The 16928-nt window shown below is 45.1% G+C and overlaps 2 protein-coding genes across 4 annotated transcripts in view; both read left to right on the plus strand.

Moving 5' to 3' along the window:
- Positions 1-7568, plus strand: part of adcy9 (adenylate cyclase 9) — a 36104-nt gene extending 28536 nt beyond the window's left edge. Inside the window, exons 9-11 of the mRNA XM_061064271.1 lie at positions 163-192; positions 1032-1317; positions 2448-7568. Coding sequence (XP_060920254.1) covers positions 163-192; positions 1032-1317; positions 2448-3392 — 1261 coding nt within the window. The 3' untranslated portion in view covers positions 3393-7568. The remainder of the gene's footprint in view (positions 1-162; positions 193-1031; positions 1318-2447) is intronic.
- A 2027-nt stretch (positions 7569-9595) lies between these two features.
- crebbpa (CREB binding protein a) overlaps positions 9596-16928 on the plus strand; it is a 42600-nt gene continuing 35267 nt past the window's right edge. For all 3 annotated transcript variants that reach the window (XM_061064227.1, XM_061064235.1, XM_061064246.1), the window contains exon 1: positions 9596-10494. In XM_061064227.1, the coding sequence (XP_060920210.1) occupies positions 10407-10494 (88 nt within the window). In that variant the 5' untranslated portion in view covers positions 9596-10406. The remainder of the gene's footprint in view (positions 10495-16928) is intronic.

Raw genomic sequence — 16928 nt, forward strand, 5'->3', positions numbered from 1 at the left:
GAAGCTCCTCCCCCGTGTGCCACCAAATCTTTAAGTACAGTCATCGGCGCGTTCTTCAGTCTGTGAAGACGGTTGATCTGACCTGTTTTATATGTTTACACCGGTGTGCATCATGTGTGACCCTTCCTTACTCGCCACTGAAACCTTTCTCACCTTTTTCAGCTCCAGCACCAACAGCTCGCCACTTCACGGGTGAGTATCTCCATGGTTACGGCTGGGTTTGATGGAGGAGTGACATTTGGGGGCTCTGCTTGTTTTTTAATAACTACAGCTCTCTGTGGCTTTTACTCGTTCTCACAGTTTCCTGCTATTTATCCTGTGCTCAGTTTCTTCTGAGCAGCGGTGGTAATGGCTACTAAATGTCACGAGTGGGGGAAATGAGTCATGCAGCTCCTGCTGCTTTGAATTCTGCTTCACAGCGCTCGCTCCTGAGGACGAGAGAGCGCTGTGAAGACTCCTTTAAGAGCCTGTGTTCAGAAAGCAGACAAACAAAACTAAACACCAGCTGATGACATAAATCTCAGAGACAGTCGCTGATTGACATCTGATACATTTAAAGAAGGAAACAGTTTTATCAGTGAGCTGGAAGCTTAAACACGATGCTTTAAAAACGTCTCAGAGGTTTTTCTCTCTTCTTAACCCTGTTCATCCTCCTTATGAACCTCCTTACAGGTTCTTGTTTAAATTTCACATATATTTTTAACCCTGCATGGGTTATTTACTTTTCTTGTATAAGTCTATTTTTAATTGCACAGTTTAAGTTTGATTCATCTAGGGGTATTCTTTAAATCTTTTTTTCGGGTTAATATATATGTATGGGAGGGGTGCGTCGGTTTTGTGGTTAATTTGTAACAAATATTTCATGTCATGTACGTCTTTGTAACCTGCTACTGGATGCTTTGAATTTCCCTCGGGATCAATAAAGTATCTATCTATCTTCAACCTCTTCTTCTTCTCTGCTGCGCCGTTGTCTGCTTTCCGTTTGAGCTCCAACCACTCACCCCTTTCTCCTGTTCTGTTTTCCCGCTCAGACTGAACACCTCTACGCTGGGCGATGGAGGTTTGACGTCGCTGGTTCCTGAACATAACCCTCCACCGCGACCTCTCGACCTTCTGGTCCCAGAGGCCGTCCTGGCCTTCTTCCTGCTCCTTCTCCTGGTCTGGTTCCTCAACCGGGAGTTCGAGGTCAGCTACCGTCTCCATTACCATGGCAACGTGGAGGCTGACAAACACCGGTCCAAGATCCAGACGATGAGAGACCAGGCTGAGTGGTTACTAGGCAACATCATCCCCATCCACGTCGCTGACCAGCTCAAGGTTTTTGTAGTTTTTAAAGAAAACTATCCAATTGAAATATTTGAGGTTACAAAAGAAATCTTGAATGAAGGAGATAATGTTTAGAATTAATCAATAGACCTTGGTATTAGCAAGACCCATGGGTCATAATGTGGTGTGTATCTCGACCCATAGGTCATAATGTGGTGTGTATCTCATAGGTCATAATGTGGTGTGTATCTCATAGGTCATAATGTGGTGTATATGTGGTGTATATGTGATGTGTATCTCAGGTCATAATGTGGTGTATATGTGGTGTATATGTGGTGTGTATGTGATGTGTATCTCAGGTCATAATGTGGTGTATATGTGGTGTATATGTGGTGTGTATGTGATGTGTATCTCAGGCCATAATGTGGTGTATATGTGATGTGTATCTCATAGGTCATAATGTGGTGTATATGTGGTGTGTATGTGATGTGTATCTCATAGGTCATAATGTGGTGTATATGTGGTGTATATGTGGTGTGTATGTGATGTGTATCTCATAGGTCATAATGTGGTGTGTATGTGGTGTATAGTTGGTGTGTATGTGGTGTGTATCTCATAGGTCATTATGTGGTGTGTATGTGGTGTATATGTGGTGTGTATCTCATAGGTCATAATGTGGTGTATATGTGGTGTGTATGTGGTGTGTATCTCATAGGTCATAATGTGGTGTATATGTGGTGTATATGTGGTGTGTATGTGGTGTGTATCTCATAGGTCATAATGTGGTGTGTGTGTGGTGTATATGTGGTGTATATGTGGTGTATATGTGGTGTGTATGTGGGGTGTATGTGGTGTGTATGTGATGTGTATGTGGTGTGTATCTCATAGGTCATAACGTGGTGTGTATGTGGTGTGTATGTGATGTGTATGTGGTGTGTATCTCATAGGTCATAATGTGGTGTATATGTGGTGTGTATCTCATAGGTCATAATGTGGTGTATATGTGGTGTGTATCTTATAGGTCATAATGTGGTGTGTATGTGGTGTGTTTCATGATACATGGGTCCCGATACGATCTTGAAAACAAATATCAGGATACTTAGCTGTGTCAGTTTCTCATTCCTCTCTTTGTAACGGCCTCTTGTAATACGACCATCTTTTTTGTCTGTTCGCTTCCTAAGGTGACGCAGAGCTACTCCAAGAACCACGACAGCGTGGGCGTGATCTTTGCCAGCATCGTCAACTTCAGTGAGTTCTACGAGGAGAGCTACGAGGGGGGGAAGGAGTGCTACCGCGTCCTCAACGAGCTGATCGGAGACTTTGACGAGCTCCTGCGCAAACCTGAGTTCAAAAGTGTGGAAAAAATCAAGACAATCGGCGCCACGTACATGGCGGCGTCCGGGCTGAACGTCCGACAGATGGCTGAGAACGAGGACGACTCTCCGCACGGCCACCTGAGGGCGCTGTTCAACTTCGCCCTGGAGATGATGGGCGTGCTGGACGACTTCAACAAGAACATGCTGGGATTTGGGTTCAAACTTCGTATTGGATATAACCACGGGCCGCTGACAGCGGGGGTGATCGGCACCACAAAGCTGCTCTACGACATCTGGGGAGACACGGTGAATATTGCCAGCCGCATGGACTCCACCGGCGTGGAGTGTCGGGTGCAGGTGAGCGAGGAGAGCCACGCTGTGCTCAGCAGCATGGGCTTAGAGTTCGACTATAGAGGGACAGTGAATGTAAAGGGCAAAGGTCAGATGAGGACTTTTCTTTACCCCAAATGTGGGGGGAGCTTAAGTCCAGACGGAGTGGTCCAGGGCATCAGCGTTGGATCCTCACCCGTGGCTTCAACAACCAATAAGACTTCAGGGTCTGTTGCACAGGCTCCTCCTCATCCTCAAAGTGCTGTGAGGCCTTCAGGGGCAGGACCTGGACCTCAGGCCACAGAGATAAGGGAGGAAGGGTACAGGGACGCTCCCCACTCTGAACTCGGCCCAGAGCCCCGAGCTGCACACCTGCCCTCCCAGGTGCAGCCGGCTCCTCTCGCACTTCAGGAGGGGGATGATGAAGAGGAGGCCGATGAGCTGACCAAACTCAACGAGGAGTTTTATGCTCGTCTCTGATCCCTCCTTTCCTCTCGTCTGGTTTTCTGCCCCACTGGCTGCAGGTGTGGGCAGGAAGAAGAGGGAGTTTTATCACTCCATAACAACCAAGTGTGGCTTTAAAAGTCTTTGACAGAAAAACCATGGTGAGGTGCTGAGGAGGGCGGGGCCTGTGTGGAGGAAACGTCTGACAGAAGTGTTGTTGTTTCTGTCCTCCATGTGCTTTTTTTTATTAAGTGCCTTCAAGACGAGAAAAGCGAACGAACAAAAAGTGAACAAAGTTTGATCAAATCCTCGACTACACAACATGCTGTGGTTTCTTACTCCATGCTTTGATTTCAATGCAAGTATTTCTTTTGAAAGAATCATTATTTTTGTGGCGTATTGTTTGTTGTTGATCAAATGTTTGACTTTACTTAAGGGAAATTATTTTGAATTCTATTCTAAGTGCCAGTGCAAAAAGATGAGCTGAGCAGGGAACTATGGGAAGAATGAGGGAATCACATGAAGCAGTGTTAATGAGTATTCTGCTTTAACATAAGGGCTTAATAAAGTATTCATCTGGGCTGCAGGCTCAGAGAAAAGGGAAGAGCTCACTGCAAAAACTCTGATCGAAGTCGCTGTATTTGTCTTCAAAACACTTAAAGGTCACTTAAAGGTCACATGTCCTCCTCCTCTTCAACCAGTTCAAATAAGTCTCAGAGCTCCTCAAAACATGTGTGTGAAGTTTCTTGTTCTAAATTCACTCTGATCCTGTATTTGATCATGAACTATAAACCCCTCTATTTCAGCCCTGCTCAGAACAGGCTGTTTCTGTGTCTGTACCTTTAAATATGTAAATGAGCTGTGTCTGACCACGCCCCCTCTCTGGAAGGTCTTGGGTGTCTCGGTCTTTCTCGCTCCATGTCCTATTGTTTATGGTGAGAAGGCAGACTCAGAGGGCAGAACGAATACCTAGCTGTGGGAGTGTCACCCACCTGGGGGAGGGGTTACTGCCCTTTGTGATGTCATGAAGGGAAAATCTCCGAACGGCCTGTTTGAGCACACATTTTCTGAAAAGTGGAACAGGGGAAAGACAGAGAGGATGGACTTTTCTCATCATTGGGGGGTTTGTAGACAGACTAGAGACACATGGTGAAGTGGATTTTAGAGAGTATGTGACCTTTAAGATGATCCAGCGTCTCCTGGAAACCAAAGAGAAACCTGCTGGTTGAAGATTTAAAGAGCAAACGAAGAAGGCCTGCATCGCCTGTGATAAGTAAAAACATCCGCCCATTGAGCAACATTGACCTTTTGAGCTTCTTGAAATGAGACCAACTTAACAAGTTCACTTCGCTCGCTGCATTGGCAGATTTCTTCCAGGCGTGCATCTGAACGGATCAGGTTACTGTGGCTCATTCGACAAACACACCCGCTCTGATTTGAGTTTTTGCAGGGAACAGAGCATCGAGTTCAGTTTGTGCTGCAGATAAATGCACATTTGAAGCACAGCTCTTGCACAGTGTTTGGCCGACCGGTTGTGAGTTCGGTCGTTCTTACGATGAATTAGCTCTAGAGGAAACAGAGCTCCTGTCTGTCCCCATGAGGACAATCAAAAGCACAACATGCAATCACGCGGGGGGGATAAAAACTCAGATCATCACCGGAGCTACACCTGAGGTTAGTCTGCAGAGTCTGAAACACTCCTCCTCCCTGGCAGCCTCAGACTGAAGCTGCAGGTCTGATCCCACTCCAGATCAGTTTTTATTTCTTCTGTTCCCTCTGGAACATTTAGCATCTTTTGTTATCTTAGAAGACGACAGACACATGTCGACAACACGGGGAGCGGGTTAGCATGGCGTGTGGCGGTCTCACAGTGACCAGCGTGCCGCTATCACCAGACAAGAAGTTCAGATTTGAGTTTTTGAATAATGTCCTCTAAGGGCTTCCGTACCTGTTAGTAACTGTCGCTTCTGAGTTTTGAATCACACACTGAGCTCCATGGCGTTCTGTTGTCGTATCACTTGAAGTGGGACTGTGAGGGACGATCATTGTGCTCTTTGTAAGCGACAGGAAGCTCCACATCAAAGCACAGATCTCTAGAATGTAGCGTGTTTCACTCCTCTGATCAAAGTCCGTCACGCTGATGTTGTGGTTCCATGTAACACTAAAGTATCGTCTGCGTTTAGCTGAAGGGGGAGGGGCCTGTCGCAGCCTTCAAACAGACGGGGGTCCTCAGCTGATTGTTCTTGTGGTGCCTCGAAGTATGACTGTGTTTTTACTCCGTTGGATTTCAGAGTGTTTTTTTTTTAATGTGTTGTTTTTCACAACGACTGTTTCACAACATAGTGCTCGTTGTGAAGGTTTTTTTTTATTTTTTTCTGTGATTGATTTGAACAGATTCCATCGATTTCACTTCATTTGAGTTCTGTCGTCATCGCGTCGTTAAGCAGGCGGCGATGTCTCCGTCCTCAAACCCTGCAGCTCGGTCCCCCTTTGACTCCAGAAACACGGACCAGATCCCTTTAACATGATCAGATCCTGATCGTCTACATGGCCAGCTCTCCATCCCACATGACGCCGCCGCTGCTGCTGCTGCTGGTGATGATGATGATGATGGTGGTGATGATGGTGATGATGATGATGCTTTATGTATCTGTAGAGGAAATCAGCAGACTTTAAAACTGATATGAAATCTGTAAAATTAATCCTAAGACTTTGAAGAATAGACTTTGGCTGAAGATTCAACCTTGACGTCCATGAAGGTCGTCCAAATCTCTGACACTTTTTGTCCACACGTTTCTTAAACAACACAAACTCTCGTATTTTGATGTCTAACAGTATTTAAAGTACAGCACTAAAAAAAAAAAAACAGTCTGAATGTTAGATTGAGACCGCGTGCAGGAGTGAAGTTATTACCAAACACTGGTTGCCTAGGTCTCTATCTGTTGCCGTGGTAACAATCGGGCGTTTATATCATTGATTTCTACTCGTATGGTATCGTGACATCCTTTAACCCCCTCACATACAGCGTGCTGAGGAGGATTGTTTTCTGTGGCGATGCACTCCTGACCTTCACACCTCGTGCCTTTGTGAACTATAAACACTTAATCTGGACGTGGCGAGCTTCGATCATCATAATGACATCATCACTCTGCACTTTCAGCAAAACTATTCTGAAATCCCCCCAAAAGCATCTCAAGACTCAGACTGAGCTGCAGGACACTCAATGCTCCCGTGAGGAACGCTGGCTCTGTGAGCTTCAGCGAGACGTGTGTGGTCGTGTTTGATGATCACACAGCTTCATTAGAAGAGATTAAATATCATCATCATTCTTATTAGATTGAAGACGTTTGTCTTCACCTCATGTTTCACTCACACTCAGGATTCTGCAGCACTGCTGATTTAAGGGAACGCTGTCTCTCTCTAAAGCCCGCTTTCCCCCAGAACGAGGAACCTTTTGAGGAACCACGCTCTAAATATAGGTCTGGGGTAAAAGATCTACCCCTAAAAAAGACCCTTTGGTCCACAGGAACCTTTTAGTTCCTTGAAGAGAATTGCCTGTAACTTTTAGTTCTGGAGACCTTTGGTCGAAAAGGGGCTTCTCTCTCTCTCTCTCTCTCCCTCTCTTTCCCTCCCTCTCTCTCTCCCTCTATCTCTCTCTCTCTTTCTCTCCCTCTCTCTCTCTCTCTCACTCTCCCTTCATGTTGTGTTCATTTAATTGATGAGTTTTCCAACAAGTACAGCGCTCACATCAAAATGATGGAACAAGGAACAATCCTGTCGTAGCAGCTGCAGCAGCGGTGGTGGTGGCGGCGGCAGCAGCACGCTCACATTCAGTGCTGCAGTCAGTATGAAGCCGTCTGTGTTTCCAATCAGTCGGGGACAAACATGAGGCCGACACCTTCTAATTCAAACGTGTTTTGGTTTGATGTTCATGAACGAGATGTTTGATGTTTCTTTTTGTGCACATGTTTCATTTATCAACACATGATCCTAATCTGTACACTTTGCACAAAGCACTCGCTGTTTGTACATATGCAGTTACTTCATGTCACATATGATTTTTTTTATACAAGTGCATGTGTCCGATGTTTGCCAGACGACGAAGAGACACGGGTTCTTATTGGACGATTCAATGAGTGTCTGTTTGAGGACGTGTGAGTGTTTATGATTTTATTACACCGTGTGAGAGAAATAAATCTCCATCCCAAAACAGCTGAGTGCCCTGTTACCTGTATACATACCCCTGAGCCTGACCTTTATTAAACAGTAAGCACGAGTTCATGTCAGACGATCTCAAACGCTGAGGTGTGAGCAGCGTCTTCTACCTCGCCATACGCACATTCCTGGTCAGTTTCTTATGAGATAACGTTTTTTAAAACTCTAATAGAGCCTCCTGTAACGCTTCTGTTCTAACTCTGATGGTGGGACCAGGTCGTCCCACCTCTGTGCCTCCATGGCGACCATATTGGCCCTGTAACATCTCACTTCCAACATGGCCGTCACGGAGGCGTTATGGTGCGACCAAGTCAGCCCACCTTCTATTCCACCATCAGGGTTAAAACAGAAGCGTTACGGGGGGCAGAACTGTGTAGTCCAGCCTTTCATGTAAGCGCTCTGTGCCACCATGACGCCTCCATGGCGTCCATATTGAAAGAGGGGCATAAATATTGCGCCTTGAGTTGGCAACATGAAAAGAACTGAAAGGAAAACAGCCGCCTTTAAGGCCGCCAAAGGTCGGACGATTGTAATTTACTGGAAGACAGACACGTACAAACGTTAACTTTGTTTTTAAAGGAAGAAAGTGCGATGTTTGTAAGAAGAAGAACATACTCACTGATTATTTGGATGTAAGAGTTTTTAGATCACGCTCATTCTGTGTAAGTTTACACGCACTGTGAAGCTACGAGCTAACTAAAGAGCGCTAACATTCACATGCTAACACAACAATTCAGGACACAGGTGATTGCAGCTCGAGTAGAGGACGATTTTGTTCGCTGCTTGCTCTCGACTCCCCCGTGTGTGAACTCGAGTGGAGGGGGGTTGGAGGTGTGTCTCTGGAGGAGAGCGGAGGCTTCAGTATGGAGGAGGCGTGGCCAAACAGAAGTTTGTTTTGGTTTCATGCTGGAGCTCCAGGACGACATCTACTGGATCAAAAAGTCGCACATTCTTCCTTTAATTTAATTTAATTTGCACAATAAAAAAAACTTTGACACAAATAACCAAAATACAGAAGAGGAAGAGGCAGAAAACTCATTTGAAGATTCATCTAAAACAAGTTAAAATATTACCAAATTAAAAAACACAATCAACTTACAGAAAATAATATTTAATAATTGATGTACATTAACAACAAAACAAAAGCAGAAAATGTGAATATATGAGGTTAATGAGTAGGCTACCTGTGTGTGTGCAACATCTTTGTTTACACCTGTACTGACACTAGAGCAAAAACCCTACAAATAAAAAAACACAAGTGATTCACATAACACATAGATACTAACCCTAAATCTAAAGAACAGCCATTAAATGTTGTCTAATCTAAATGATTATATAATTTAATAATATTGAACAGTCCTGTGACATAGTAACCTCAGACTGAAGGATATCATGGGATATCAGGTCTCATATTTTTAATTATCAACTTAAATTTCACTTAATCTTTCTTTTTTAGCCACCATTTATTTCAAAACTATTTAATTTAATTCTAAATGATAAAAGATAAACTTTATTGATCCCCCGTGGGGGAAATTTGTGCATTACAGCAGCTCAAGAAAACAGGGGACGAGAAATAATTATTCAAAATAAAAATAGAAGTTAAAAATCAAATCAAACATATTTACATCAGTTAAATAAAAAAAATACAATAATGGAAAATTACACAGTAACTACACTGGAAAGAGTTATTGTTATTTAAAAAAAAACACAGACAGTGTGTAACATGAGGTGGTGATGCTGTTAAAGAGTCTGATGTCACAATTCATAACAAGGTAAATACTTTTACTCATTAAAATGGAAAATACGCTTAAAAATAATGTTTGAATGATGTTATTTTTAATGTGTTAGTTAAATATTGATCTGCTTGTGTAATATTTTGTCTATAATTTACATATAAAGCTGTTCCTGATGTGTCTCTCGCGGTGCTTTAGCGCCCCCAGCGGTCACAGGGAGCAGTGTTTTGACGTAGGGCGTGATTGCGCGGCCCCTCCCCCTCCACAGCCGAGCTGGAAAAGAAAAAAAAAACTTTTTTGTATCGAAGGAATCAACAGCCGCCATCTTGTCGTGGCTCGGAATTAGGATTTCGGTCCAACAGTGGCTTAAACGTAGAAATCGAGCCTCCTTTCCGCGGTATGACAGCCTCCTTCCTCCGAAAACGACCTCTTAACATCGCCTCGGAGACATTTTGTGCGAAAAAACGGGAATTGGCTCGGTGGTCGTCGGGCGAAAACGCTCCGTATTTCTGATTTCCCCCTTCAGAGTGCGGAGATCCAGCCCCCTTCAGCCGCTCCCGGACCAGTCTTTACCGGGAGCAAGCCGAGACCAGGTCGGGACTTTCGAAGTGATTTGCAATAATACGGCATTTTTATGCAATTGTGCATTTTTTTTGTGGAGCTTCGCGCGATTTTTGCATGAAGAAATTTTACGTCACGCAAAATGGGTTCTCGGAACATGTAGATGTTTGGACCTGTCCCCCGGAATGCAGCGCAGCCTCTAACGGGATTCGCACCAAGAAGTTGGATTATTTTTTTACATGGGGGATATTTAATTTGGGGGTGATTTAACGATAATAATGTGGGTGTTGGGTGTTGGATTATCATGGGGTGAATGGCGGTGGCGAAGCGGGGCGCTGTTGCATCTCTTTTGAAAGACTTTCACAGCACTGAGGAGCTAACCAATTAGCTCGCTATTAGCCAGTTAGCATACGTTAGCAGGCTGCAAGCTTGCTAATGTGCTAACCGGGGAGGTTCGGGTTGATAGAGAAACCCCCCCCCCCCCCCCTTTAAGGTAACCGTTGTTATCAACGTGAGCAACCGACTGGACACGATAGCAACCATGGCGGAACACCTGCTGGACGTCGGACCTCCCATCTCCAAGCGGCCGAAGCTGAACTCACCTGCCCTGTCAGCGTCCGACGGACCAGGTAAAGGCCTTAACATTGTCTGCATATGTCAACACCACATTCATTCAGACTTTACATAAACACAACGGTGCAATGATGTTCCTTAAAATGAATCAGCCGCGCATGCAGCACAGGTTAAAGTTAGCAGGTGAATCCAGGTGTGCAGAGCTGTGTGTATGTGTGTAGCAGGAAACTGTGACTGTGGTTTCTCTGCAGTGTTGTGGTGAGCATGTAATTTGCGACGGCCAATTTATTAAGAACCCTCTCCTTTCTGTGTGCAATATGAAGTCCAGCATTAAGTCTTACCTCTCAGGGCTGCACATACATCCAAGTATGAGCTTTTGCAACAAACAGAGCAAAAGCCTGAAAGTATATTAAAAAATACATCTCTGAAACTGCTACATGATGCACAATTTCCCCAAAAGACTGCATGAGGAGGTTAACGCATCTCTCAACATGAAGGCAACACAATAAATTATTGCATCGTTATCCCAGGATGAGCTTTCACAATGACCACATTGCAAATTTATCGCAATGAACTTAAAAAGTGACATATAGAGATAGGATTATTTCTCACTCTGTGCACGTTTTACCTGTTTGATGGAGGCCCAGGTGTAATGACCATCCTTCACATCATGTTGATACAGTCTAATGAAGCTCCAGATAACTATCAGGGGCCTCATATAGAACAGGAAGAAACCTGGAGCAGAACCAGACTCACGTTGAACAGAGAGAAACCTGGAGCAGAACCAGACTCACGTTGAACAGACAGAAACCTGGAGCAGAACCAGACTCATGATGAACAGGAAGAAACGTGGAGCAGAACCAGACTCACGTTGAACAGAGAGAAACCTGGAGCAGAACCAGACTCACGTTGAACAGACAGAAACCTGGAGCAGAACCAGACTCATGATGAACAGGAAGAAACCTGGAGCAGAACCAGACTCACGTTGAACAGGCAGAAACCTGGAGCAGAACCAGACTCCCGTTGAACAGGCAGAAACCTGGAGCAGAACCAGACTCGCGTTGAACAGACAGAAACCTGGAGCAGAACCAGACTCGCGTTGAACAGAGAGAAACCTGGAGCAGAACCAGACTCGCGTTGAACAGAGAGAAACCTGGAGCAGAACCAGACTCGCGTTGAACAGACAGAAACCTGGAGCAGAACCAGACTCGCGTTGAACAGAGAGAAACCTGGAGCAGAACCAGACTCGCGTTGAACAGGCAGAAACCTGGAGCAGAACCAGACTCGCGTTGAACAGGCAGAAACCTGAAGCAGAACCAGACTCGCGTTGAACAGGCAGAAACCTGGAGCAGAACCAGTCTTGCGTTGAACAGGCAGAAACCTGGAGCAGAACCAGGCTCAGGTTGAACAGACAGAAACCTGGAGCAGAACCAGGCTCAGGTTGAACAGACAGAAACCTGGAGCAGAACCAGGCTCAGGTTGAACAGACAGAAACCTGGAGCAGAATCAGGCTCAGGTTGAACAGACAGAAACCTGGAGCAGAACCAGACTCGCGTTGAACGGGCAGAAACCTGGAGCAGAACCAGACTCGCGTTGAACAGGCAGAAACCTGGAGCAGAACCAGGCTCAGGTTGAACAGACAGAAACCTGGAGCAGAACCAGACTCTCGTTGAACAGACAGAAACCTGGAGCAGAACCAGACTCGCGTTGAACAGACAGAAACTTGGAGCAGCACCAGACTCGCGTTGAACAGACAGAAACCTGGAGCAGCACCAGACTCGCGTTGAACAGACAGAAACCTGGAGCAGCACCAGACTCGCGTTAAACAGGCAGAAACCTGGAGCAGAACCAGACTCGCGTCGAACAGGCAGAAACCTGGAGCAGAACCAGACTCGTGGTGAACAGGCAGAAACCTGGAGTAGAACCAGACTCGCGTTGAACAGACAGAAACTTGGAGCAGAACCAGACTCATGTTCAGTCCAGAGCCCTCTGCAGCATAGCAGAACCAGACTCACGTTGAACAGACAGAAACCTGGAGCAGAACCAGACTCGCGTTGAACAGACAGAAACCTGGAGCCGAACCAGACTCGCGTTGAACAGACAGAAACCTGGAGCAGAACCAGACTCGCGGTGAACAGGCAGAAACCTGGATCAGAACCAGACTCACGTTGAACAGGTAGAAACCTGGAGCAGAACCAGACTCACGTTGAACAGACAGAAACTTGGATCAGAACCAGACTCACGATGAATAGGCAGAAACCTGGATCAGAACCAGACTCACAATAAACAGGCAGAAACCTGGAGCAGAACCAGACTCACGTTGAACAGACAGAAACCTGGAGCAGAACCAGACTCATGTTCAGTCCAGAGCCCTCTGCAGCATACTCTGAGAACGCAGCCTGTGGGTGTTGACAGACGAGGGATCATGGACCGTAACAGAGCTGAGACACAATGCAGTCATATGACCTGAGGCACGTCATGCTACCTGGTTCGTGCTAAACGCCTTAAGCTATGATCTGCACCCCCCACTAAAGAACACTAATATTTGGTCAGTGCAAAATGTTTGGGATTTATCTGATAAGTTGTAGGGATTTTAAAGGCTTTATATGTGATTTTTCACACTTAAATGTAATAGAAATCAAGTATATCCTCTGAAAATAACTCTGAGTCATGACTGTCTACAATGGGTGTAACATCCGAGTCCCACTGTCTGTGATGCTTTCCGAGTTTTCCAAGTCCTATCTTTACATCAAGTTTTTTACATCGCCTGGCCGGCCGACTCGTCCCCTCTCGTATTAAAGTTGTTTAATTGAGGGACTAGAGAAAAGAAGAATAACATACTGTACTCACTGCTTAACTGCGTTTCTAGATCACGGTCATTTTGGGTAAATTTACATGCAGTGTGAAATGGGGGTGCAAACGAGTACTCGGGTACCCAAGTACTTTCCTTTATTTTGGAATTTTAGATGATTATTTTAAACTCTCTTAACTACAAAAAGGAACAAACATATAGGGAGAAATAGCTCATAGCGGACGGACTAGCGAGATTGAGCGAGTGTGTCATTACGCACAGAGGAGAAAGATGAAACAGACACTTAAATCGTTCACCTGTTCTATTGTAACTTAATTTACCAGAGTAAAGTGTGCTCTACACTGAAGACTGTAGTCTTTGTTAACAGAATGTTGCTGTCAAAACAGCTTCAACGTGCGATGAGTGCGCATTGATGTCTGCGCGTCCGCTCGCCACACTCACTGCTCTAATTATGAAGTGTTAAAACGGTCATAAGATACGTCTGTGTGAATTTTTATTTGAGGTTTGCTGTCTGTTGAAGTAAGAAATTTCATATTTGAACGTTAATACAAAGGCCTATTACTAACAATTATTAAAATCCCGAAGATTCAAATTAATGAATAGATACAGTCGGCATCGCGTCATACTTGGGGGCGGGGCCTCCCGTGGGGAAAAAGAATCACAGAAAAAAAAAGAACTACAAAACGATTACTCGAGTACTTGCTTTAACAATGGGAATAGTAATCGATTAGAGAAAAATTTGCATTTCTGCACCCCTAGTGTGAAGATCGCTAGCATTAGCATGCTAACACAACAATGCACCGCGAGTTGTTTTGGTTTCATGCTAGTGCTCAAGGGCGACATCTGCTGGATCAAAAAATCACTCAGCCGAAGGTTTTTTTCTTGAGCATGCTGTCTTGGTAAAATAAAACTCGATGACGAACACGTGCCATTTGATAGTCTGAATAAAAAAAACCCAGGCTGGACAACCCTTCAACAAAGCAGCTGTCACAACATCAATGAATCACATCACACATGGCAGAGGCCCCACATGTCTGCAGCCATTAATCATCAAACCTGACACGCCTCCTCTTAAGAGTTTACACCTAACGGACCCCGTGAGACGTCTCTGGGCGACTCGTCCATCAGCTGTAAATTACTGCGCATAAAGAGCCAGCGTCTCCCTCTTTGATGACTGTCATGCCTGAAGCTTTGTGAGCTGCACGTCTCCGTGCTGACATTTGGCCTTTGAAATGAGCGTCCCATTTCGGCGTGTAATGTAACCCACGGGGAGTGTTTTGTGTAAAGCGCGGAAGCCTGCAGCGTTGTTTTCATGATGTCAGGTTTTGTGTGTTTTCTGGGAGGGGACACAGAGCAAACACACGCCCTGTTCTTCTAGTCGGACCATGTGTCACCCTGCAGGGTCCCTGGCCCCTTCTTGCCCCTCTGTCCTCCAAAACATCTGTCGCCATGGTACAAGTTTTATTTAATCCTGAAGTGTTCATCCTGAGCGTCATGTGTGAACTCAAACAGCTGAATGTTTCTCTCTTCACCCGGAGTTTCTCCTCCAGCCTCCTCGTATTTATTCTGCAGAAAGTCAGAGTGATCTGATGTGAGAACGCAACAGGATATAATCAGGAGAATTCACCTGGAGCGAGTGGGAGGGGGTGGTGACGTTTATTCCCTGTGATCGCTGCACGACCATAGACTGTCTGCACGCCACCTCTACCATCTCTGTGCTCTAATGAACCTGCTGCATTATGTTTCCTGTTCTCCAGTATGTTCTTCTCCACTCTTTAGTTCACATTGAGATTCTGTTCAACTACACGTAGCATTGATAGAAAGACAAATATTCTCAATATAGCGTCATATAGACCAGTGGTTCTGGTCTAGTCTAAGGACTCACCACTAACTCCTTCATGAAAATTGTGACCCAAATTTCTGATATTTTTTCAACCAATCCTATTTACTGAATGAAAAATAGTGCACTTTTGTTTCCAGTCACATGTTCGCGACCCACTGAAAATGGCTCCCCGACCCACCTTTGGGTCCCGACCCACCAGTTGAGAACCCCTAGTATAACCCTCTGTTGCTTCTTCCGTCACTTCCTTTGCTGTTCTTTTTACGTTGTCCTTTGTCTCATTTACAAATTATATAAGTTTTGGCTGAACAACACGCTGTGCTGATTGGATTTGTTTTGCGATGCAACATTTATTATTTATGAATGTTATTTATTCTGTGATTCGAAAAATCAAAGACAAATCAAACAAGAGGAGAGAAAGAAGAATATCACAAGTAATATTACCAAAACGATGACCTCACACATCCGTCAGTCTTTGATCATCTGCTTGTCTTACTATCACTCAATCAGCTACAACTTCCAGACCATCTGTTCCACAAATCCACTTCCTCTGTGATCACCTGACAGTGTCTGTTTACTTTGTTACCTTGGCAACGAGGAGTCAGACCTCATCTAGTGTATGATTGGTCGCCTTGAGCATAGCCATCAGCAGCGTGCTGTACAGAACCGGCTGAGATATTTCAGCGTTAATGCCCAGAGCGTCCAAATATAAACGCTAAACAAACTCCATGAACGCTCTGCACGCAGGTATCTGCACGCTGCAGATTTCTCTCTCTTCGTTGGGAACAGCTCTGCAAAAAAAGACATGAAAGCTAACCGCAGCTAATACTAGCGGGGTAATATTAATCAGTGGTTACCGCTGGAGCGCTCACTCACTAACCTGGAACTGATACCCACAGTTCATTGGATCTGAACTCGGTGATCCACGCTTTGTGGATGGTGTCTGATGTTTTAAAGTCTTTAATTTAAAAACAGAGTGTTTGTTACGTTAACGTCCAGCAGAGCGGACAAGGGGAGCTGGACGGGGATGTTTCACCCTCCATCGACCTTTTCCATTTAGAATGCTAACGACAGCGTCATCTCTTTTTTCACATGGCGGGCGTGTTCTGCTGCACGGGTTAATTTACAGTCTTTGTCTGGATTTAACCTTCTGATGAAACATACTCTCCACAGACTGATTCTTCATGTTTATATAGAATCCAGAAAATTCATCTTCTGTGTTTGTGCAAAAACTCTGAATAAAACGGCACCGCCACAAGTTTACTCAACGTTTGAGAAAGACAAAATATGTTTTATGACTGTCATCGAGGAAAGAGCTTCCAGTGTTTCCCCTACCATTATATTAGGGGGGCGGCCCGCCCCCCCAACGGCTAATCTGAGCTGCACTCGCTAACGTTACAACCAAACCTAACCGTTTCAGTACATCGAGGGATTCAATTTACCTTGTTTGTTTTCACAAATCCCGCTGTTACGTTACTTTTATTCTCTCTCTCTCTCTCTCTCCATCTCTGAATCAGACTGGCAACTCATAATTCCCGACTTCCAAGATCAAATTGAACCAACCGTCAGTTCAGACCCCTAACCCTTTTAGTCAACATGACAAACATCCCCAAACCGACCACCAACTCCGAGGCGGTAGTCATGGGGAGATGCATTAAAAAAAAACAGAGGGCAGCAAGGCTTTCGGTCAAAGAAGGAGAATAATTCGGTGAAAGTGCAGAAGAACGAAACAAGTCTGAGTCTCCCCTCTCCCTTCCGGAGCTGGGACTCCCTTGGCTGCATGTGGCGCTACCTAACCAAAACATTGCTTTGCATTTTTGGCTTTTAGCCAACGAGCC

The sequence above is a fragment of the Labrus mixtus genome, chromosome 2 (assembly GCF_963584025.1).
Source record: "Labrus mixtus chromosome 2, fLabMix1.1, whole genome shotgun sequence".
Lineage (NCBI taxonomy): Eukaryota > Metazoa > Chordata > Actinopteri > Labriformes > Labridae > Labrus > Labrus mixtus.